The 26,059-nt window shown below is 45.3% G+C and overlaps 1 protein-coding gene across 1 annotated transcript; it reads right to left on the bottom strand.

Moving 5' to 3' along the window:
- Positions 1-1,192: 1,192 nt before the first annotated feature.
- On the bottom strand, positions 1,193-24,614 carry LOC141027786 (serine/threonine-protein phosphatase 7 long form homolog). The gene is made up of 7 exons (XM_073505198.1): positions 24,207-24,614; positions 23,869-24,120; positions 23,569-23,789; positions 23,174-23,489; positions 22,994-23,095; positions 22,754-22,918; positions 1,193-1,684 (listed from the first exon to the last, which is right to left on the bottom strand). The coding sequence occupies exons 1-7, from the start codon at positions 24,612-24,614 to the stop codon at positions 1,193-1,195; spliced, it is 1,956 nt and encodes a 651-aa protein (XP_073361299.1).
- Positions 24,615-26,059: the final 1,445 nt, after the last annotated feature.

Raw genomic sequence — 26,059 nt, 5'->3', positions numbered from 1 at the left:
GGAAACCTGACTTGTGGGATCCACTTATGAAAATAATTTGAGCATTTTTTAATTTTCTATCAAGTGGGCCCAATGTATGAGAAGATGACAAGTGGGACCAGCTCCAAAATATAATGGCCCAAACAATGTTAAAAGGCCCCGGCCCAGAAATAAATAAAAGGCTGAAATGGGCTTGGCCTGTGTAACTTTCAGGAAAAATATATATTAAAAAGGCTGAATTAATGGGCTCGGCCCATCTAAAGCACTGAAATGGACCAGGCTGATTCTAAGTAACGACCTTTTGAATTGGTCGCAATTTTGCCACGTCAGCTTGCCACGTCAGATCCGACGTGGCCTGGGCAGACAGCTAGTGACCAAAACAAAACAGTAGGCATATTTTGGTCGTAAACGTCTACGACCTTCTCACAGAGAAGGTCGTTAATTTCAGTTTATGACTGCCAGCTTTTGACCTTCTGTTTTTGGTCACAAAAAGGTCGCAAATGAAAAACAATGACCTCTCAGTGACCAATAGTCAAGGTCACAAGTTTACATATTTCTTGTAGTGAGAACGGGCTACGTATCCGGATTCGTCTCGTCGTTCTGAGCAACTTTCATATATAAAACTTTTTCATCGGAGTTACGGTTTATTTTATATGGTTTATTAAAGTTTTAAATGATTTTCTAAATTTTCTGGAATTAATATTATTTCGAAATAAAAGATTAGAATACTACGGGTACACAGAGAGTGTACCCACAGAGGTGCATATGTGGCCGACAGCGGGCCCAGATGACTGGGTGAACTGCCCAGTAAGCAGAGGCTGACTTGTGGGCCAATGCCCAGTCAGCAGGGTGACTGGGTCAACCTTACCCGCTGAAACAGTGGACGGGTCCACCTGTCAGTGACTCTAGTTCATTTTGTTACTAAAAATAATCTAATTGAGTTAATTAGTTAGCAGGGCCCACTAGTCAGTGCCTAATTAGTTTAAATTAATCTTTTTAATTAGATTAAGTGAAAGAGCCCCACTAGTCAGTGACTGGGGCCTGCCCAGTCAGCACGTTGACTTAGTCAACCCGACCAACGGGCCCCTAGGACCCACTTGTCAGTGGCCCAGGGTGTGGCCCATGTCAGCCACGTCGACACTGGCAGCTGTGGAGCTCCGGCGAGCGCTCCCGCGGCGGAGACGCGCCGGATCTCGCCGGAATCCGGCTCCGGTCACCGGATCGGTGCGTGCGTGGGTGGGTTCTGACGTCCGCGGCGTTGCGCGTCGTTTGGCGACGGTGGCGGCTCGGGAGGCGCTCTGTAGCGGCGGGGGCAGAGGCGGTCGGCGGCGATAGGCACGGCCGAGTAGGAGTGGGCGCGGGCAGGGGAAGTCCGGGGCTCGGGGTAGCTGCAGCGAGCGAGGCGACGGCTGGCGCGGGACGCGCAGGACGAGCGGGTGCGGCCGGGCGTCGCGGGACAGTGGCAGCGGCGGTCGGCGTAGTGGCTGCAGCGAGCAGGCGGGGCGAGTGCCGGAAGTGGCGGCGGCCACGGCGGCTGTAGCCACGGGCGGTGCGGTGCAAGCACGGGAGCGAGGCGAGGCGTGGGCAGAGGCGGGCGCAGCTGGGCACGCCGTGAGCGAGCAACGACGAGGAGCGGCAACGGGCAAGCGAGCGGCGGCAGCAGGAGCAAGAGCAGCTCACAGTTTAGCAGAAATAGCAGCGGCGGCTGCTAGTCGAGAGCAGCAGTGGTGGCAGCCGGACGGGCGACGACGAGCGCGGGGCAGAGGGACTGCGCGAGCGGAAGCAGGAGTTGGGCGCGGACGCGAGCGGCGGAGGACGCGCATGGGCGCGACGACTGGGCCGGAGGCGCAAGCGTGGCGGGACGACTACGGGCACGGTGGGGAACATACATCAAGCTCGAATCCGAGCTCGGGGAACAATAAGGAGGAGGCGGGGCTCACAGAGGAGTGCGAGGGGCAGCTCGGGGAGGACGGGGATGCTTCGGTTGGTGCAGGTCGACGGTGACGGCGGTGGATCGAGCGGCGGCGTCGCGATCCGGCGCTAGGGTGGCTCCGGCCTTGAGCTAGTGGTCCAGGGAGATGAAGCAGACACTGGCGGAGCTTCTGGACACGGCGGTTGGGTGCGGGGTCGACGGTCGCCGCGACGGAGTCCGACGAACGACGGCGAAGACGCTCGGGATGGTGGGGGAGAGAGGGTAATGCGAGGTGGGGGGAAATGGAGGCGTCGAGTGGGACTAGGGTTAGCCAGGGGGGAGGGGACGGACTTGTAGTCGCAGGGGATGCGGCGGATTGCCGACACATGGTCGATCCGCGACGTGGTCGGGCATACGGCGACCACCCAGCCCTTGGTGAGCAGTAGGAAGAAGAAGGAGGTGGGGATGGTGTCCTGGGCCGTTTGGTTTAATGGGCTAAGGTGCCCAGTAGGTTTAGGTCTCTCTTTTTTTGTATTCCTTTTTCTGTTTCTTTTATTTCTTTACCGTTTTCATTTATAGTTTCTTTTATTTTAGTTTGAATAAAATACATGATTGGTTCCTAAATTAGTCTAAACAATTATACTACTCGCACATAACTTCGGGCATCCAAATAAAATAGTCTACTACTTTATTAATTGTATAATGCATTTAACTAATTGTTTTACTACGGTTTTATTTAATTTTAGGATAGTCAAACACTTTTAAAGATCTTGGTTTCTCCACCACTATTACATATGCATTATTTGGCACAACCCGAATATTTTAGTTTTAATATTTGAAACTTTTTATTGTTTGCCTTTAATTTGAAGTTGAATTCCGAATCGGTTTTGAACTAACGCGAGATTATCAACAGTAAAGGAGGTGAAGTGGCATCATTACCAGAGGGTTACTGTAGCTTAATTACCCGGGCTTCACAATACGTTGGAGGCGTATCAGACGACTTTAACCCTTCTTATGTGTTATGCCGTGCTAGTGATGGGCATGTTTATGCCAAATTTGTTGGTTCTCCTTATGAGTATATTGAATTGTCTATTTGGGTTCCTAAGACCCTTGTTACTAACATCAAAGGACCCATTACAAAATGGGTACCTAAGACCAAGCATTGATCTCTTGTAGGTGTTTGCTTCCGGTGGGGGATCATGGTTGCTCGATAGTGGAGCCACAAATCATATGACCGGAAGCAAGGACTTGGTGGTGGACGTGCACAAGATTTCATCTATGCCCACCAATGTCGAGTGGGGTGATGCCTCGTCTTCTAAGGTATTAGGTCTTGGCAAGGTTTTCATTTCTCACGATCTCACGATCGAGAAAGTCATGCTTGTTGAGTCCCTTGCATACAATTTACTTTCCGTTCGTCAACTTGCACTCATGGGCTTCGCCACGTTCTTTGATATTGATATCGTGGCCCTCTTGTGGAGCAAGATCTTAAAGTAGCCTTTGTTGGGCATGTCGAGAATGGTCTTTATGTGATTAACTTTTCGGAGCGACCCACTAAGACGACGACATGCCTAATGGCTAAAGTTGACATGGGATGGCTTTGGCATCACCGTTTAGCCCATGTCAATATGAGATCTTTGCAAAGTCTTCTCAAGGGGGACCATGTCCGTGGACTAACAAATGTTAGTTTTGCCAAAGATCGTGCTTGCAGTGCTTGTATCGAAGGAAAGCTACATGAGAAGGCTCACCCTCCCACGACTATCATCTACTCGAAGAGGCCCTTGGAGCTCCTTCACTTGGGTCTCTTTGGACCTCCATCCTTTGATAGTCTTGGGGTAGAAAGTATTGCTTGGTGATTTTTGATGATTATTCAAGATACACTTGGGTATATTTCTTCAAGAGGAAGAGTGAGACCCAACAAACTGTCATCGACTTTGCAAATGAAGCTCAATGTCAACACAATGCAAAGATCTTGACGATCAGAAGTGACAACGGCACCGAGTTCAAGAACTACACCTTGGATGAGTTTCTTAGTGATGAGGTGATCAAGCATCAATATTCCGCACCTTACACCCCTCAACAAAATGGTGTAGCAGAGAGGAAGAACCAGGCGTTGATGGATGCGGCAAGGACCATGATGGCGGAGTTCAAGTCTCCATACAACTTTTGGGCTGAAGCCATCAACACCGCTTGTCATGCATCCAATCGGCTCTATCTCCGCAAAGGCTTGAAGGTGTTCAGGTGTAAGTGTTTCATTCTCAAGAAAGATGTACGTTTGTCTAAATTTGAGGCTGGAGCTCATGAGGGCATATTTGTTGGTTATGCTACAAACTCTCATGCTTACTGTGTCCTCAACAAGTCCACTGGACTCATTGAGGAGACGTGTAACATGGAGTTTGATGAGAATAACGGCTCCCAAGTGGAGCAAAGTGATACTTGTGATGTAGGTGATGAAATTCCTCCCCAAGCCATAAGAAGAATGGGTGTTGGTCATATCCTACCCATTGAGGAACCCCTTGTGGCCGAAGGAGAAGGACAATGTTCCACTCAAGTGGAACCATCACCAACCCAAGACCCACACGCTTCCGAAGAACAAAGTGAAGGCCCTCAACCAAATGAACAAGATCAAGGGCAAGATCAACTTCAAGATGGTGGTGAACCACCAAGTGACACCCAAGGTAAAGTTCTCACCATCGAGCAAGTTCAAGATCAAGAGCAAGCTCAAGATCAAGAACAAGCTCAAGACGACGCTCAAGATGATCAAGTTACCGCTCCTCAATTCTCTCTTGAGGAGGAATTGGAGCGTCGTGCCGCCAAGATTGCCTCCAAGCTCACTACCAAAGATCATCTCATGAAGAATGTTCTTGGAGGCTTAAGAAAGGGGGTAAGCACTCGTAGACAATTGGCAAGCTATTGTGAACATCACGTGTTTGTTTCTTGTGTTGAACCCCAAAATTTCTATGAGGCGCTCGAGGATCCGGATTGGCTTAATGCCATGCATGAAGTACTCAACAACTTCGAGCACAACAAGGTGTGGAGATTGGTGCCAAGGCCAAAGGGGAACCACAATATCATTGGAACCAAGTGGATCTTCAAGAACAAGCAAGATGCTCATGGGATTATCATTCGCAACAAGGCTCGTTTAGTAGCACAAGGCTACTCCCAAGTCGAGGGTATCGACTACGGTGAAACCTTTGCTCCCGTTGCTCGCCTTGAATCTATTCGTTTGTTGATTGCCTATGCTTCTCATCATAACTTCAAATTGCAACAAATGGATGTGAAGAGTGCTTCTGTTAATGGTCCTATTAATGAGTTGGTGTATGTCAAACAACCCCTCGGGTTTGAGGATCCCGAGCTCCCCAATCATGTGTACCAACTCGATAAGGTACTTGATACGTCCATTTTGCATCATGTTTTCTTACTGTTATTTATAATGTTGTTATTCCCTTAGTGGTGTCATGTGAATGTCGACTACATGACACTTCACCATATTTGGGCCTAAGGGAATGCATTGTGGAGTAGCAATTAGATGGTGGGTTGTGAGAGTGATATAAGCTTAAACCCCAGTTTATACGCTATTTCGTAAGGGACCGATTTGATCCAAAAGTTTAATGCTATGGTTAGAATTTATTATTAATACTTTTCTCGTAGTTGCGGATGCTTGCGGGAGGGTTAATCATAAGTAGGAGGTTTGTTCAAGAAAGAATAGCACCTAAGCACCGGTCCACCCACATATCAAATTATCAAAGTAGCAAACACAAATCAAACCAACATGATGAAAGTGACTAGATGAAATTACCGTGTACCCTCAAGAACGCTTTGCTTATCATAAGAGACCATTTTGGCCTGTCCTTTGCCTCAAAAGGATTGGGCTACCTTGCTGCACTTTTGTTACTACTACCATTACTTACTCATTACAAATTATCTTGCCATCAAACTACTCCGCTACTTACAATTTCAGCACTTGCAGACATTACCTTACTGAAAACCACTTGTCATTTCCTTCTGCTCCTCGTTGGGTTCGACACTCTTACTTATCGAAAAGAGCTACAATTGATCCCCTATACTTGTGGTTCATCAAGGCTATTTTCTGGCGCCGTTGCCGGGGAGTGAAGCGCCTTTGTTAAGTGGAATTTGGTAAGGAAACATTTATATAGTGTGCTGAAATTTATTGTCACTTGTTACTATGGAAAACAATCCTTTGAGGGGTTCGTTCAGGGTATCTTCACCTCGTCCGGAACCACAATTAGCTACCCCTCAACCTACTGCACCTACTGAAAATATTGAATATGAAATCCCTTCGGGTATGATAGAACAACTACTAGCTAATCCTTCTGCAGGAGATGCATGGAACTGAACATCCTGATATGCACTTGATATATGTGGAACAAATTTGTGGATTGTTTAAGCTTGCAGGTTTACCCAGGGATGAAGTGATGAAAAAGGCTTTCCCTTTATCTTTGAAGGGAAAAGCATTGGCATGGTATAGGCTATGTGATGATATTGGATCATGGAATTGGAATCGTTTGAAATTGGAGTTCCACCAAAAAAATATCCTATGCATCTAGTTCATCGTGATCGGAATTATATATATAATTTTTGGCCTCGTGAAGGAGAAAGTATCTCTCTAGCTTGGGGGAGGCTTAAGTCAATGTTATAATCATGCCCCAATCATGAGTTCTCAAGGGAAATTATTATCTAGAATTTTTATGCTCGGCTTTCTCGCAATGATCAAACCATGTTGGATACTTCTTGTGCTTGTTCATTTATGAAGAAGACTATTGCATTTCGGTGGGATCTTTTGGAAAGAATTAAACGCAACTCTGAAGATTGGGAACTCAATGAAGGTAAAGAGTCAGGTATTAAACTTAAGTATGATTGTGTTAAATCTTTTATGGATACTGATGCTTTTCAAAAGTTTAGCACTAAATATGGACTTGACTATGAGACAGTAGCCTCCTTTTGTGAATCATTTGCTACTCATGTTGAACTCCCTAAGGAGAAGTGGTTTAAATATCACCCACCTATTCAAGAAGAAATTAAAGAACCAGTACTAGTTAAAGAAGAAACTATACTTTATAATGTTGGTCCAGTTGTTCCTTCTGCTTATATTGAGAAACCACATTTCCCTATTAGGATTAAGGAACATGCTAAAGTTCCAACTGTGGTTAACAAAAGCTATATTAGAACACCTAAACCTGATGAACAAATTAAAGTTGAACCTAGTATTGCTATGGTTAAAGATCGCTTGGAAGAAGATATGGATGGGCATGTTATTTACTTCTGTGAAGAAGCTGCTAGAATTGCTAAACCTGATAAAAGAGATAAACATAGACCTGTTGTTGGCATGCCTGTTATTTTAGTTAAAATAGGAGATCAATGCTATCATGGTTTATGTGACATGGGTGCTAGTGTGAGTGCTATTCCTTACACTTTATATGAAGAAATCATGAAAGACATAACACCTGCTGAGATAGAAGAAATAGATGTTACTATTAAACTTGCTAATAGAGACACCATTTCACCAATTGGGATTATTAGAGATGTTGAAGTCTTGTGTGGGAAAATTAAATACCCTACTGATTTTCTTGTTCTTGGTTCCCCACAAGATGACTTTTGTCCCATTGTCTTTGGTAGACCTTTCTTGAATACTGTAAGTGCATCTAGTGCCACCCCTAGTTGGTTTTGGAGTATTGACGACAAACCTAGTTAAGGGACTAATGTGTTTGTGAGAATTGCAGGATAACACAGGTAGTAGTCCCTCATTGATTCAGTTTACCTACCAGAGATGACCCTAAAAATGTGTGAAGACATTGAAGACAATGGTGGTATGTGAAGATATTCACAACGAAGATTATGACCCGAGAAGACATTCACGTGAAAACTATGGAGTACGAAGACATAGCTGTTTCGTAGTTTCCTTTTCTTCTTTGTGGAGTCATAGGAACCACCGTACTGTTAAGTGGGGTCCAAGTGAACAAGGTCAGAGTGACTGAAGTGATGCTCAACCAAATCCTATGTCTTCGAGCGAACACAATGAGAGCAAATCTTATCCAGAGCTGGATGAGTCAGCTTTACTTGTAGCCCAAGTCAAGCTGCCGCGTGTGTTTGAAATCTGACCGTTGGAACACGTGTTAGTTCCTTAGTGACCCAGGGTCATTTCGGGCAAATCAGGTCGAGTTGCCTAGTGGCTATAAATAGCCCACCCCCTACACCATAAATTGGCGGCTGCTCAGAGTTAGTGCACGACTTTTGTAGTTTGAGAGCAACCCACCTCGAAGCCTTTGAGAGAAAGATCCTTGCAAGGACAAAGCCCAAAACACCCAGAGCCAAAGAGTGTTAGGCATCACTGAAGCCTTTCTGTCCGTGTAACCTGAAGACTTGTTACACTTGAGGACTATGACTCCTCCAGCAGGTTAGGCGTCGCGTTCTGAGCATCCAAGAGTCATTGTGGATTGCCGGTGAACGAAGTCTGTGAAGGTTTGGGAGTCTACCTTGAAGACTTATCAGAGTGATTGGGCGAGGACTAAGTGTCCTTAGGTCAAGGGGAATAAGGTGAAGACGCGGTCTTCTGAGTTGAATCTCAGCCTCCCTAATCAGACGTACAGTTGTCACAGCAACTGGAACTGGTCCAACAAATTCTTGTCCTCGCCAAGCAACTAGTTCTATCTCCTCCCTCACTTATTTACAGTTTGTCTTCGTGAAGTCATTTGCATGCTTGCCTGATCTGTTTGACTTCACTGTGTGATGACTATTGTTGTTTGACTTCATACTATCTTCCATCATGATCTATACTACCTAGCTGCTAATAGTCTTCGTGCTTTCACTTCATTGCTTACTTGACTATGGCCTGTCTAGTGTAGTCTATCTTCCACTGCGTATCAAGAGGTTCATTTCTATCATTTGTCTTCAAAGCTCCCATGTTTTGAAGACTTTCAAAAAAATCACCTATTCACCCCCTCTAGTCGATAACTAGCACTTTCAATTGGTATCAGAGCAAGGTGCTCCCTTGTTCTGTGTGATTCGGTTTAACCACCTGGAGTTTTAGCTATGTCGACTGCAGGGTTAATCAAAGTCTCCGCTACGTGCCCTATCTTCGATGGCATTGATTACCCCTACTGGAAGAATAAGATGCGCACGCATCTTGAAGCCATTGATGTCGACCTCTGGTATGTCGTCAAGAACGGCGTTCCCAAGGGCGGTGAAGGTGTCACCCCTGCTGATGTCAAGAAGTTCATTCAACTGGACTCTACTGCCAAGAACATCATATGTGGTCATCTGACCAAAGGATAGTATGGCCGTGTGAGTGCTCTGGAAACTTTGAAGCTAGTCTGGGACTGGCTCTCTAAGGTCAACGAAGGCGTCTCAACCCAGAGAGACTCAAGGATCAATGTTCTTCGCAACCTCTTCACTCGCTTCAAGAGAAACGACAACGAGAATGTCCAGCTCACGTTTGATCGCCTCACTGATTTCACAAATGAGCTTCATGCACTTGGCGCCAGTGAGATCACCAAGCATGAAATCGTCAAGATACTCCTGAGATCACTTGACAGCTCGTTTGACACCCTAGCCTTGATGATCCAAGAACGCCCTGACTTCAAGACTCTCGATCCGTCTGACATACTTGAGAGGCTCAACACACATGAGTTCCAGTTATCTGAGAAAAGAGATATCTATGGTCCTAGCTATGGACGTACTCGCGCTTTGAAGGCAAAGGCTGTTTCCTCATCTGAAGAAGAATCTGGCTGCAGTTCTGGGAATCCTGAAGACATTGGAAAGGAGCTTGCTATGCTTGTGAAGAAGTTCCAGAAATTCACCAAGAAGAAAAACTTCAGAAAGTCTTCAAGATCCAGCTCGAGAAATGATGAAGCTTCTACCCATGACCACAAGAAGAGAAGATGCCACAAGTGCAAGAAACCTGGTCACTACATCTCTGAGTGTCCTCAGTGGGACAATGAGAACAACAAGAAGAAGAAGAGCAAGGAATATGATTCTGATGACAAGAAGAAGAAGAAATCCTCAAAGTGTTCTTCCAAGTCTTTGTCCAAGTCTTCATCACACAAGAAGAGCTCATCTGGCAAGGCTCGTGCTTTTGTTGGCAAGGAAATGAATTCAGAGGAGGAGTCTGCTTCTGAGGAGGCAGAGGTGGAGTCTGAGGAGGAATCTGACGCTGGCGTTGCAAGTCTGGCTCTAGCTACAGACAATGTTGCCAAGTCCATCTTCAACACTGAAGACAATGACTCCATCACCAACGCTGATGCTAATGACAAGGACGACTCTGCTCCCACCTACTGCTTCATGGCACATGGTGCCAAGGTAAACTCACGCGATGCTTACTTTCAAACATCAAGTGAATATGACTCTGACTGTGAATATAAACCCAGCTACAAAACACTTGCTAAAATTGCAACTGAACAACAGAAAGCTATGGAACATATTCAAAAATTGTTAGACAAAAACGATGACCTGTTGGACGCGGAAATGACCCGATCTTAGTCCTTAATTGAAAACATAAAAAATCTTTACGTTAAGTACGAGGAACTTGAAAGTCGTCATGAAACACTCTCAACAACTCATGAAAAGCTTTCCTACGATTATCTTCAAAGGAAGCAAGAACTTGAGAAATTGAGAGCGGCTCATGAAGATCTTCGAAAAGAGAACGAGTCACTTCGCGCTCAACAGATCAGTCCCGCTCAGGAAGGATTTGAACCACCATGTCTAAAATTCCTTGAGCGTGATAACGCTACTTCTGTTGCTGAATGTTCCACTACTGCTACTGTTGCAATATCTTCAACTGCTGATGTGGTAACTAACCCCTCTGCTGAGGATACCACTACTATTGCTGATGAAAATGCCAGGCTGAAGACATTGCTTGAGACTGGGATGTACAAAAGTCTCAAAGGGCATCAGACACTATGCGATGTCCTCAAAAAGCAGATTCTGAACCGAAACCCTAGGAAAGAGGGTGTTGGGTTCGAGAGGAAAATGAATGTTGATGGTTCTTACTGGAAGCCTGAGCAGTACCCCAAAATCACATGGGTTGCTGCAAAGGGACCTTCAATGGATCCATCCACCTTATCTGGCTTCACTTGTGCTAACCCGATTATCATTGATGAATCCTTTGATGCAAACTATAAACTGTTTAAGAATCAGAATGGTGAAGTGTTTGCCAGGTATATTGGTACTAACTGCAGGAATGGACCACCCATGAAGAAGATCTGGGTGCCCAAAAAGTGTCTTGAGAATCTTCCTGTGAATGTCATCATGACACCATCAGGGAAGAAGACAATTAAACCCCAGACCAAAGGCTTCATATGGTCCAAAGGCTTCATACAGACAGAGGACTCACCAGAGTCACCCTAACGCCAATGTTTTGCAGGGAAATCATACTCAGACTTATGAATATGAGCGTGTTTCTTCAAACCGCTATGTTCATAAGACCAAGAACTATTATGCTTATTCATATGAGTACTATTCACCTCCTGCAAGGCTATTTGCTAGGGCTCCAAAGCCGAAGTTCTCAGATGCTGCACTTAGACTCATTGCTTCTAAGCCACCCCTGAAGATGTGGGTGGTTAAGAAAAATCAACTTTTTTGCAGGGAAAGGTCTCCAGCCGGAAATCAAAGGCGTCCGATGCTTATGCTGGGGACCTAAAACATCTTGTAGGGCGCAAGATAAAATGCCCAAATGGTCTTACTATGTATTTCGTTCCTGGATCACTTGCCAATCATCCTATCAACCCTAACCTGGATCCGAGCTTTGATAATCCGCTTGTTCGTCAAATGTTTATGCTTCACAATACCCTTGGTGAAGCCTATCCCCCTAACTGTACTGTAGGGTATGACACCACATGCTTCAGAATGGATTATGGATAGTGGATGAACTAATCATATGACTGGTGATCGAAGTCTTCTCATGGACTCAACCTTACGTCCATCTAACAAGAGTCACATCACTTTTGCTGACACTGGTAAAAGCAAGGTATTGGGTCTAGGTAGAGTTGCAATCTCAAAGAATCAGCACATGGATAAAGTGATGCTTGTTGAATCCCTTGGTTTCAACTTAATGTCTGTCTCAATGCTTTGTGATTTGAACATGATTGTGATATTTGGAAAATGTCGTTGCCTTGTTCTAATGGAATCTGACAAGTCTCTAGTCTTTGAAGGGTATCAGAAAGATGATCTATATATAGTAGATTTCTCAGCAGGACCATAGTTGGTCGTATGTCTTCTAGCAAAAGCTTCAGAGTGCTGGCTCTGGCATCGCAGGCTAGGGCATGCTGGCATGAGGAACTTGTACACTCTCGCGAAGAAGAAACACGTCGTAGGCATCGAGGGCGTCAAGTTCAAGAAGGATCATCTGTGTGGTGCCTGCGAAACTGGAAAGATGACGAGGGCCAAGCATCCCTCGAAGACAATCATGACGACATCTCAACCCTTCGAGCTGCTACACATGGACTTATTTGGCCCTACTCATTACTCTACTCTTACTACCACTGCTTGCCTCTATGGCTTCGTTATTGTTGATGATTATTCAAGATATACTTGGGTGCACATAATCCTCTACAAGAATGAAGTGCGGGATGTCTTCATACGCTTCTCCAATCGTGCCATGACGAACTATGGAATCAAGATTAAGCACATCAGAAGTGACAACGGCACAGAGTTCAAGAACACAGGCCTCGACACTTATCTTGATACATTGGATATCACTCATGAGTTCTCTGCTCCATATACACCTCAGCAGAATGGCATCGTGGAGCGCAAAAACAGGACACTCATTGAGATGGCTCGGACGATGCTTGATGAATACAAGACACCAAGGAAGTTCTGGCCTGAAGCCATTGATACTGCATGCCATGTCATCAACCGTGTTTATCTTCACAAGCTTATGGAGAAGACATCCTATGAGCTCCTGACTGGTAAGAAGCCAAATGTAAGCTACTTCAGAGTATTTGGTGCTAGGTGCTGGATCAAGGATCCACATCACACTTCAAAATTTGCACCGAAAGCACATGAAGGTTTTATGCTTTGTTACGGAAAGGATTCGCACCCCTACAGAGTCTTCAACCTCTTTCACTATAAAGTGGTTGAAACTGTGGATGTGCGGTTCGATGAAACTAACGGCTCGCAAAGAGAGCACCTGCCAAATTTGCTAGATGAAGTCCCTCCTAGTGAATCAATCAAGCTTATGGGTAATGGAGAGATCATACCTTCTGAGGCACAGGCTGAAGAGGAACTTATCATTTCTGCGCCTAATCAACCTGAAGACAATGCTCAGCCTGAAACCAATGCCCAAAATGAAGACAATGATCAGCAAGAGCAAAATCTTCGTCCAGCTCATCCTCGTGTTGCAAATGAAGTACAGATTGAGAAGATAATCGATAGCATCAATGCACCTGGTCCACTCACTCGTTCAAGAGCAACACAACTAGCAAATTTCTGTGGGCACTTTGCATTTGTCTCAATATCTGAACCCAAGAAAGTTGCTGAAGCCTTCATGGAACCTGAATGGATTCAAGCTATGCAAGAAGAGCTTCAACAGTTCGAGCTGAACAATGTGTGGGAATTGGTAAAGCGTCCTGACCCTCGCAAGCACAATATCATAGGCACAAAATGGATCTATCGCAACAAACAAGATGAGCATGGTCAAGTTGTCAGAAACAGGGCTCGTCTCGTTGCTCAAGGATACACTCAAGTTGAAGGGATTGACTTTGATGAAACATTCGCTCCCGTGGCTAGGCTTGAAGCCATTCGCATACTGCTAGCCTATGCCAACCATCACAACATCCTCCAGTACCAAATGGATGTGAAGAGTGATTTTCTCAATGGCAAGATTGAAGAAGTGTATGTTGCACAACCACCTGGCGTTGAAGATCCAAAACATCCTGATATGGTATACAAGCTCAACAAGGCACTGTATGGCCTCAAACAAGCCCCTCGTGCTTGGTATGACACACTCAAAGACTTCCTGAAGAGCAAAGGCTTCAAACCTGGTTCCCTGGATCCCACTCTCTTCACGAAGACATATGATGGAGAACTTTTTGTGTGCCAAATCTATGTGGATGACATTATCTTCGGCTACACTAATCAAAAATATAGTGATGAGTTTGGACACATGATGCAAGAACAATATCAGATGTCCATGATGGGTGAGCTGAAGTTCTTCCTAGGTCTTCAAATTCGTCAGCAAAGCAACGACATCTTCATTTCTCAAGATAAATACCTCAAAGATTGCTTGAAGAAGTTTGGAATGCAATATTGCAAAGGTTACACGACGCCAATGCCAACCAAAAGTCATCTGAGTCCTGTCGCCAATGGTAAAGAGTTCGATCAAAAGTTATGCCGCTCCATGATTGGTTCTTTACTTTATTTATGTGCATCTAGGCCAGATATCATGCTTAGTGTTTGCATGTGTGCCTGATTCCAAGCGGCACCAAAGGAATCACATCACTTAGTTGTGAAGCAAATTCTTCGATATTTGGCTTACACCCCAACACTAGGATTATGGTATCCAAAGGGCTCAGAGTTTGATCTAGTTGAATTCTCGGATGCTGATTATGCTGGTGACAAGGTTGATCGCAAGTCCACATCAGGCACATGTCACTTTCTGGGACGATCACTTGTCTGTTGGTCTTCAAAGAAGCAGAACTGTGTGTCTCTCTCCACTGCTGAGTCTGAATACATTGCTGCTAGATCTTGCTGCGCTCAACTTCTATGGATGAAGCAAACTCTCAAGGATTATGGCATCCATATGAAGCAAGTGCCACTCTACTGCGACAATGAAAGCGCCATCAAGATTGCCAACAACCCAGTTCAGCACTCGAAGACAAAGCACATTGAAATTCGTCATCACTTTCTCAGAGATCATGTCATGAAGGTAGATATTGATATCATTCACGTCAACACTGAAGAGCAATTGGCTGATATCTTCACAAAGCCTTTGGATGAGAAAAGGTTTTGCAAGTTGCGGTGTGAGCTAAATATCTTAGAATCCTCAAATGTCCTGTAATTGGGCACTCATCCTAACACTTATGCATATTGATGACTTAGATGTGCAACACACGAAGTAAAGTATATCTTCAATCAATGAAGACATACACTCTAAGTGTGAATACATTAATGTGGAATTTGACTTCGGAGGGCCACGATAATTGTGCGTCGTGTCTGGGTCTAATACTTCCTATACGGTGGGTAACGCCACCACCAAACCCCTGTTTGAAGTGTTTCATCTGGCGTCACATTTGCAAAGTCTTCGCATTTGATTTGTCTTCAACATTGATTTGACTTCATGTTTATCTTCACATGTTGATTTGGTCTTATTTAGATTTATACATATAGTTGTATTCTGCCCTCCACAACATTCACTTATAGCCATGTCTTCTTACTTGAATCTTTTGATCTAAGTGAATGTGATCGGACCCTAACCTCTTCTATGCTTCTACCTCAAATTCTATCTATCCAAATCATATGCATTCTATTGAAACCGTCGAATGCCTTCTCTGCGTCCTTGTCAGCAGAAGATACAGAGACAAAGGTTGAATCTGTTTTAAATGCTATATCCTTATTGTCTGAAACCCGGAGAAGCCGGAACGACCACCTGACAGTCCAGGCATGCGTGGGAACATGGAACATCTTCCAATGTGTTGCATGTTTGCCACGTGTCCCTCAGATGTGAACCACCAGGGGCACCTGCGTAATTGCGCTGTGCTGTCCCTTTCCTTATAAATACACATCACATCACTACCTACTACTACTACTACTGTGCTGCTACTACTGGTACTGCTACTACTACTACTACTGCTACTGCTACTGCTACTGCTGCTGCTACTACTGCTGCTGCTACTACTCCTGCTACTGCTACTGCTACTGCTATTGCTATTGCTACTACTGCTGCTGCTACTACTGCTGCTGCTACTGCTGCTACTACTGCTGCTGCTACTGCTACTGCTACTGCTGCTGCTACTGCTACTGCTGCTGCTACTACTGCTGCTACTACTGCTACTGCTACTGCTACTGCTACTGCTACTACTACTGCTACTGCTACTGCTACTGCTACTACTACTGCTACTGCTACTGCTACTGCTACTGCTACTACTACTATTACTGCTACTACTACTGCTACTACTACTATTACTGCTACTGCTACTGCTACTACTACTGCTACTACTACTGCTACTGCTACTGCTACTGCTACTGCTACTACTACTACTACTACTACTGCTGCTGCTGCTGCTACTACTACTGCTACTACCCTCCTACTAATGATTAACCCTCCCGCAAGCATCCGCAACTACGAGAAAAGTATTAAGAATAAATTCTAACCATAGCATTAAACTTTTTGATCCAATCGGTCCCTTACGAAATAGCGCATAAACTGGGGGTTTAAGCTTCTGTCACTCTCGCAACCCACCATCTAATTGCTACTCCACAATGCATTCCCTTAGGCCCAAATATGGTGAAGTGTCATGTAGTTGACGTTCACATGACACCACTAAGGGAATAACAACATACACACTATCAAAATATCGAACATATATCAAGTTCACATGATTACTTGCAACATGATTTCTCCCGTGACCTCAAGAATGGATCAGAACATATAATCTTCCACCAAATAAACCATATAGTAATCAACTACAAGATGTAACCAACACTACTAGTCACCCACAAGCACCAATCTATAGTTCCGGTAACAAGATTGAACACAGGAGATGAACTAGGGTTTGAGAGGAGATGGTGCTGTTGAAGATGTTTATGGAGATTTCCCTCTACAAGATGGGAGAGTTGTTGGTGATGATAATGACGATGATTTCCCCCTCCGGGAGGGAAGTTCCCCCGGCGGGATCGCTCCACCGGAGGGTAAAAGTACTCATACCCAAGTTCCGCCTCGAGACGGCGGCGCTCCGTCCCGAAAGTCTCCTCCTTATTTTTTCTAGGTCAAAATCACTTATATACCAGAAGATGGGCACCGGAGGTGGGCCGAGGAGGCCATAACCCACCAGGGCGCGCCTGGGGGGCCTGGCGTGCCCAGGTGGGTTGTGCCCACCTGGTGGTCCCCCTCTGGTGGTTATTGGCTCCAGTATTTCTTAAATATTCCATAAAAAATCTCCATGAAGTTTCAGCTTATTTGGAGTTGTGCAGAATAGGTGGCCTAACGTTGCTTTTCCAGGTCCGGATTTCCAGCTACCGGAATTCTCCCTCTTGGTGTGTATCTTGCAAATTATGAGAGAAAAGGCATTAGAATTACTCCAAAAAGCATTATTATGGATAAAAACATTATAAATAACAGTAAGAAAACATGATGCAAAATGGATGTATCAACTCCCCCAAGCATAGACCTCGCTTGTCCTCAAGTGAAAACCGAAATCGAAAAACATGTCCACATGCTTTGAGAGAGAGGTGTCGATAAAAACAAAATACGGACATAGAAGCATCATGTTGATTATTATAACAGCAACAAAATTAAACATAGGAATTTTATCATAGAACTTTTATCATATACTTCTCATGAATAAGTAATAGTTCATCACACAATCGAAGTATAAAGCAAAAAATTTATTAGAAACCAACAAACTGTGTTCTCATTCAACTTTGCAACTACAATTCATCATCTTTTTAGGAAGGGTCACGTGTCGGAGCCTTTAGGAAAGTCCACATACTCAACTATCATATAGTCTTCTATGATTTCTAACACTCACCTCGTACCCATGAGCAAAACGTTTCAACCGGACACATAGAAAGATAGGGGCTTATAGTTTCGCCTCCCAACATATTCACCTCAAGGGTGGTGTCAACAATAATAACTCAGGCTATCTATATTCAACTGGACATATGTGCCTAGAACTTTCCTCAGCACATGAAGCTTACCAAAGGAGAAAAATAAAAAGGAATAGAAGGAAAACTTTGACTCTTTGCTTAAAAGTAAGTGCATAAAAGTAAAGGATAGGCCCTTTGCAGAGGGAAGCAGAGGTTTCCATGCGCTTATTTGTTTGTATGCTCAATCCCTTAGTGCAAGAGAACGTCATGTTGTATTGCCCCTAAAGATGACAACCTTTATTATGCAGTCTGTCGCTTTTATTCTTTGTCATCCAAGTTCGTACAACGCTCAATTTTCTCTTACACTAAATGATCTCACACTTTCAGAAGCAATTTTATTACCTTTTTGCACCGATGACAACTTACTTGAGGGATCTTGCTCAATCCCTAGGTAGGTATGGTGGACACTTGAAAGTAAGATTTGGGTTTATGGGTTTTTGGATGCACAAGTAGTATCTCTACTTAGTGCAGAATTTTTGGCTAGCAAAGATAGGCGGCAAGCATCACATGTTAAAGGATCTATGACAATATGACTTCTATGTGAATATAAACAAACATAAATCATTAAGTTGTCTCCCTTGTCCAACGTCAACAATTTTGGTATATAATATTTTGATGAGGGCTCACAATCACAAAAGATTTCTAGGATAGTATATCTATATGTGAATCTTCTCTTCCCTTATTAATTCTTTCATGAGTTGCATCAGTGACTAATGCTATGTTTGTCAATCTCTAATAAAATTTCCTACTTATACTTTTCCTTATGTGGTGCTATCACGGCAAATTTGACAATTTTGACCTCGGGACGAAATCATTTCACAGAATGAACTGGGTGCGAAACTATTTCACTCCCCTGACCTTTTTGTGTAGCGCCCGCCACGCCGGCGCCACACCCAATGGTGCAGCGCCTAGCGCGGCGGCGTTGCACTCCAGTCCACCGTGGCAGCCCTGGGCCCCGGACCCAGCAGTGCAGCGCCTACGAGGTAGGCGCCACACATGTAATGTGCAGCGCCTAGCATGTGCAGCGCCTAGCGGCTAGGCGCTGCACTATGACTTATCCAGCCACTTGGCTGGGGCCCCCTCTCCCACCCCCCACACCACACACTCTCTCACTCTCTCCCCGAGCTTTGCCCCCTCTCCCACTCTCTCCCCCTCTCAAATCTTCTTCCAAATCTTGCCGTGGATTTCGAAGAATTTGTCCTTATTTGAAGAATTTGTCCGTGGATTTCGAAGTCAAACCCCCCCTCAAGGTAATAATCTCCGATCCCCTTGTTTTGATCCAAGTAAAGTTCTCCCATTGCTCATTTGTTGCTAGTTTGGGGAAACCCTAGTTTTGTTTGGATCTAGAGATTTGCATGGAGATGTGAGATGTTTGTTTGCCAATTTCTATGATTAGGCTTTGTTAGTATGCTAGGGTTATTCTTATGGGTGTTCTTATGTTGGTGCTAGGGTTAGGTTTAGGGCTAGGGTTATGGTTATGGTTATGGTTAGGGTTATGGTTAGGGTTAGGGTTGTTGTTTCATATATATATTAGGGTTTGTATTCCGTGTTAATCCTTGGATTAGTACTCATGGAAGCAATGTTACCTTGTGTCCTTTGAATGCTTATAGGGATGGGAAGAACATGTGTGTTTGTTCATCATGGGGACAAAGACGCCTTTTTGAAAGGCAATAAAGAACCAGACCCGGATGAGCTTGACATGGTGTTTGATAGTAGTCCTAGCTATGCGGAGCTCTTGCAACAAGTTAGGAAAGATTTGAATTGGATGGACCCTAGTGATATCATTGATTTGGAGGGAAGGCATAATGTTGGTTTTGGAATGCACATCCGTTGGAAGACAATGCGTGTCAACTCGGAGCAACGTTGGGTTGCATACAAGGAGATGGTGGCCGAATCACTAGACAAGGCTCTTGAGTTATTTGCAACGAAGAAGGTTGATTCAAGTTTGCATTTGGACTTGAACCGGAACCCCTCCCCTTTGGTTGCTAGTAGCCCCCCACCCTTGAAGCGAGATGAAATTGTTGAACCTCTTTTGACCCAATAAGTGAGGCCAACATTGAGACCGTATACAAACAACCAAGATGAATCTTTGCAAGAGGACAATGATGAGTATGCGGACGATGACAATGAAGTGGATCTCCATGACAACAATGTGGGTGATCTCGACAAATATCATTTGCAAGAGACAATGGACCATTCCATCCCTTTTTCCCGTGCATATGCATTGGACTCGGATGACGATGGTCCCAATGAACAAGTTGATGCGGAGGGGTTCACGGTGAAGGAGGCCGAAGCTTTCGAGAAGGTATTTGGTCGGATCATCGGACTACATTGTTCAAGGATGTTAGTCTCGCGGATGAAGCCATGGTAGATGGTGGCCAATGTGTACCTCTTGGGGTTAGGCCAAGCTCTCACCGTGATTTGGTAGACGACAAGAACCGGATTGCTAAAGGTTCTAAGTTCGACAGCTTGTTGGAATTGAAGATGTGGCTCAACAACTACTCGGTTACGCATTATCGTCCACACAAGGTGGTGAACTCGGACGTCAATGTGCACTACACGGTTGCATGTGCATGTGAAGATGAAAAGGAGGTCCAACTTGGACTTATAAGAGGCCGTGGTGGTGGTAGAGCTCGTGGAAAGGAGGTCCAACTTGGACTTACAAGAGGCCGTGGCGGTTGTCCGTGGATTGTGCGTGCAAGACCATGGAAAGGAGGTCCAACTTGGCATGTAGTGAGTTGTGTGCCAACTCACATGTGCCAAGGCAAAAGGGTGGATGGCAAGATTGTGTCCCAAGACCACAAACAACTCACGTCCGAGTTCATCGCTTACAGGCTCTCCAACTCAATATCCACACTTCCAACAATGAGCGTCCAACATGTCATTGACCTTGTGAAAGCCATCTTTCATTACAAGGTGAAATACGGCAAGGCATGGAAGGCGAAGCAAGCCGCATTTAAGATGTTGTATGGTACATGGGAGGAAGCATACAACCGAATCCCTAGGTTGTTGTTAGCCATGGCCGCGACAAACCCGGGCATGGTTCATATGGTCGAGCCTCATGGGCACCAAACAACGGTTCATGAAGGAAGGAAAGTCAGAGTATTTGGCCGTGCTTTTTGGGCGTTCGAGCAATGTGTGAGGGCTTTCGAACATTGTAGGCCGGTCATCGCAATTGATGGCACGTTCTTGACCGGACAATACAAGGGCACCTTGTTGGTTGCGATAGCAAGTGATGCCAATAACCGGGTGTTGCCATTGGCATTTGCTTTGGTTGAGGTGGAAAACAATGACAACTGGGAGTGGTTTCTGCATCTTTTGAGGATAAAGGTGTTACCCACTCAAAGGGAAATTTGTGTCATATCGGATCGGAATCAAGGAATTCTTAATGCCGTGGAGATTGACATTCCCGAGCATGCTCCATTGCACCATTGATGGTGCATGAGGCACTTTTGTTCGAACTTCTATAGGGCATGTGGCCTTAAGGAGTTGGCCGATGATCTTCAAGATTGTTGTCTCGCTTTCTCCGATAAGCGCTTCGCCACTTTGTACAACAAATTGCTCGCACACAAAAAACTTGATCCCGGGGTCAAGAATTTCTCAATAGGCACATTCAATACCGGAACAAGTGGGTACATGCTTTTGATGAAGATGGCCGGAGATACGGTCAAATGACAAGCAATATGGCCGAATGCTTCAATAGGGTGCTCAAAGGTGCACGTGGATTACCCGTGACGGCAATAGTTCAATACACATTTGACAAGATGAATGCGTACTTTGTAAAGTACTCGATGGAAACCGATGCACAGATAGCGGGTGAGAACCCATGGAAGTACAAGTACAAGTTCCCACCCAAAATTGATGAATGGTTGGTATTTCAATCACGGAAGGCGGACTCAGAAGAAGCTATATTATATGACAATGAAGAGTGGAAGTACGAAGTGAAAGAGCCAGGAGGAACCACAAACGATGGCCGGCAACATGGAGGTCGGGCTTTCAAGGTGTCGTTAACACAATGTGATTGCACTTGTGGGAGGCCATTGTTGCTTCATCTCCCATGCTCACACTTGTATACCGCCGGTCGCGTTAGGAATGTGGACATCAATCACCCACGCACCATGAGGGAGTCGGAGTTCTCAATCATGACGGTCAAGAAAACATGGGCTCCCCGCTTTCACCCATACTTTGACCAATCACAATGGCCGGAGTATCATGGAGTTCAACTATGGCCGGATCCGGAGTTGAAGGTTGTTAAACGGGGTAGACGTAAGACAAAGCGTCTTAGAGGCGACATGGACAGATGGGGCCATGGTGGGCGCCGCGAAGCGGGCAACGACCAATTCCAAGAGCCTCGTGAGAGCTCCCGTTGTGGGGAGTGCAAAGGTCATGGCCACAACAAAAGAAAATGTACGAAACCAAGGAAAAGGTCCAAGAAAAATGATGCAAGCACAAGCCAACAAGGAGCTACACAAGGGAGCCAACCAAGTGGTAGCCAACCTAGTGGTAGCCAACCTAGTGGTAGCCAACAAGTGCCAAGCCAACCAAGTGGTAGCCAACCTAGTGGTAGCCAACAATTGCCAAGGCAACCAAGTGGTAGCCAACAAGTGCCTAGCCAACCAAGTGTTAGCCAAAGAGGATCTAGGCAACAAAGAGGTCGACAACTTGGACTTACAAGAGGCCGTGGTGGTGGTAGAGGTGGTGGTGGTGGTCTAGGCCGTGGTGGTGGTAGAGCTCGACGTGGTGGTAATGGCCGTGGTGATGGTCTCGGCCTTGGTGATGGTCTTGGCCTTGGTGGTGCACTTGGCCGTGGTGATGGACAAGGGCAAGTTCATTATAGAGGAATGTTTGGATACCTAGATGGACCGTTTCCGTATGTTCCTCACTAACTATAATGTATCATATGTTCTTGTTTTTTCATATGTTCTTCTTTTTCATATGTGCTTCCATTTGTTCTTATTGTCCTTACTAACCATTATGTTTCACTCATTGTAGGTATGGCGGCTTCCCAACCCAACAAACCAACGATGAAGGAGGATGGCGACATACCTCTTGGGTGACCACACCCACGTACTCATCCTCGAAAGGTTCACCATGGCCCTGCCCAAAAGGGGGATCTGATGGTGTCGCCGACCTAGACCGTTCTGGTGATACATACTCAGGGTCACGACAACCAAAAAGGTTTGGTAGCCGCCTTAACTTTTGGCCCTGGCACTGCAACATGTACAATTGAATGAGACATGGAAGGTAGCAACAAATGTTAAGTGCTAGTTTGAAGGAGATGTGAACCTTAATGAATGCTCGAAGTGCACCTTCCCCATCGCTTTTGCCAGCCGGGGCTGTTTCCAGAATAGTCTCGGTCTCATCAGCTGCTTTCTTGATCTGGGCACGCTATGAACAGAAACGGTATCAAAGTGTTAGGCAAGCGAATATGTGAATAGTGCGAATGGAAAAGCAAAAAGGGCTAACCACAAAGTTCATCATTGGAGCTGAAGGGATCACTGAGTTGCCTTTCCTGACTAATGCGTTGTACTGGTGCTGGGCTACCTCATCAAAAACGGTGGGTTCTTCCAGAATCTCCTCAGCATACGCCGGCTGGCATACCTCCACGCGGGTACTTGCAAGAAACCATGTGAGATAGTTGTTGAACGCGATCGGGCAGTGCTCACGAAGCTGGGCTCGTTTTCCAGCCCTTGCTTGCTCCACACTAAGAGCGAACTGCACGACATACTTGCTGTGATGCTTGGCCCAATCATTGATCTTCCGCTGCTTTTTCCTATCCAACCTGCAAGTTAGAAACAGAATATTAGCATCATAGAAACAGTCGAGAAGCTGCTAAGTGCTCAAGGTTAATTATATCTTACGCGTGTAGCAACTTGTCCGTGTCCTCCCACTCCGACGGGTGTGGCTGGAACAAACCAAACTGGCGGAACACCCGATGTGGCAGGTGAAGCTCAACCGCCCAGTTGCATATCAGTGGGCACCGCATATGCCAGAGATCCCTATCCCTAGTGCACATCGGATTCAGCCTGAACTCCATAGGGTTACCAAAACTCTCTCCTTTTCCATACGGCTCCCATTCCACCTGCAAAATGGGATTGAATGCAAAATTGATATCGAGTTACGATACAAGCATGATAATCACTTATGCAATGTCGGTTCACCTGCTCAGGCGTGATCGCGTCCAGCTCGCTCTTGTACAACTTGTACATTACCGAGGGATCATCCGTCGTCTCATTTAACACATCCCACTTGTAAGCCCAAGTGGGGAGCCGTAGTGGGTCGTCTTTATCGTCCCAATCCTCGTACTTCACGGTCTTCGGTCGTCCAACCGGCAAACGCTCCCAGCTCCATATGGAAAGTGCGAGCAGACAACCACCAATACCTCCAGTGTGCCTACAACAGGCTTCGTCCAACTGCACATAAAAGAGAACATGGTCAAATTTGCCGCAAGAGCGCATTGATAATGTATCAATGAAGTGAAAAGGAAACAACTTCATACCTGTCGATACAAGTAAGCCAGTGTCGCCGAACCCCAACTCCATTTGCTATCGAAGACGGTCAACGCCTTCAGCCACATCCATGGAGCATTCTTGCCTGTGCCATCAGCAAACATTGTCCTGGATATCACGTACCACATGTAGACACGAGCATATGTCTTCACCATGTCCTCATTAGCATCCTCAGGGCAATGACTGAAGTTCGATGATATCCACGTGAAAGTAGCGCCCGCTGCGACTCTTTCCTTCTTCTTATCTTCTGCTTCTGGTTCCCGAGGCTCCGGAGGAACCATACCAATAAGGGCATGCATCTGCGCGCGCCACCCATCTGAATCGGTGTTCATACATAAAGGATTGCCATCGTTAGGAAGACCGGTGATCATAGCAATATCCTGCAACGTCACGGTCATCTCCCCGGTCCGAAGATGGAAAGTGTGTGTCTCCGGCCTCCAATGATCAATAAGCGTGGTGAGTGCTGCAGCATTGTTGGGTGGCGTCGACCGGCGGACCAACTGAATGAAAGGGAGAAGTCCTGCCTCCCTTACATACGGTGTGTACCGCTCATCATAGCGCATCCATCCAAGGCTGATCCCGTGAGACCGAAGCTTCAGAGGTGCAAGCTCCTACAAACAAACAAATCATAACATTACATATGGGGCATTTGTGTTTGAAAAAAATTACGAATTTCATAACACCGGCCACTTTCAGTATTACCCGCTGCTCCACCAACATAGCGTACGACCGGTGTTGTTTGTCCCAATGATCATCGAGAAGCCAAACCATCCTAACAATTTCAACAAAGCATTCTTGTCAACACGATTATCTTTTCAATTCAAAAAAACTAAAGTAGGCCTACTACATGCAAGATTCAAAGCATATGTATCCAAAGCATTTTTCTCAATACGAGTATAATTCAAAGTATATGTATCCAAAACTAAACTAGGCCTACTTCATACAAATAACTTTTCCATAGAATAACATGTCAATCTATATATCCAACCATATATTTTCAATAAAATAAAATACACCAGGGTTCCACAAATCAAACAAACAAGGGTTGTAATACATGCAAATTTCTAATACATGCAAGATTCATATCTAATCAAATCAAACAAGGATTCCCCAAATCTTTGAAATACCATATTTTGTATGGATAGAAAGAAGGGGATCGGAGGAGAGTACCTTCTAAGATGGATTGGTGAAGAAATGCACGGACCAAATCGTCGGATCTGAAGGATTTGGGAGAGGGGATTGAGAGGGGGAGAGGAGGAAGCCGCCGGTGCTGTTTTGTAACTCCTGGAACGAATGGGTGGGGTGGGGGGAGGGGGAGCGGGCGGCTGGCATCTAAGTCACAGTGCAACGCCTAAGGGCTAGGCGCTGCACATTACATGTGTGGCGCCTACCTCGTAGGTGCTACACTGCTGGGTCCGGGGCCCAGGGCTGCCACGGTGGACTGGAGTGCAACGCCCCAGAGCTAGGCGCTGCACCGTTGGGTGTGGCGCCGGCCTGGCGGGCGCTGCGCAAAAAGGTCAGGGGAGTGAAATAGTTTCACGGGCAGTTCATTCTGTGAATTGATTTCGTTCTGAGGTCAAAATTGTCAAATTTGCCGTGCTATCACCTACCATAGGATTAGTATATAATATTTTCTTTATCTTTTTCCTTTCTTTTTTTGTTTCCTTTCTCTTTTTCTTTCTTTATTTCTTTTCTTTTATTTGCAACATGAAAGTAAAGAAAGCAAAAACTCAAACTAACTTTATTATATAACTTGCACACGATTACAAGGATAAATCACTAAGCAAACTCTCAGAGAAGAAAGGATCGAACTAAACTTTATTTCATCTAAAAGCAAATGATC

Source organism: Aegilops tauschii, chromosome 1, assembly GCF_002575655.3.
Source record: "Aegilops tauschii subsp. strangulata cultivar AL8/78 chromosome 1, Aet v6.0, whole genome shotgun sequence".
NCBI lineage: Eukaryota > Viridiplantae > Streptophyta > Magnoliopsida > Poales > Poaceae > Aegilops > Aegilops tauschii.
This window is presented reverse-complemented; position numbering and strand designations above follow the sequence as displayed.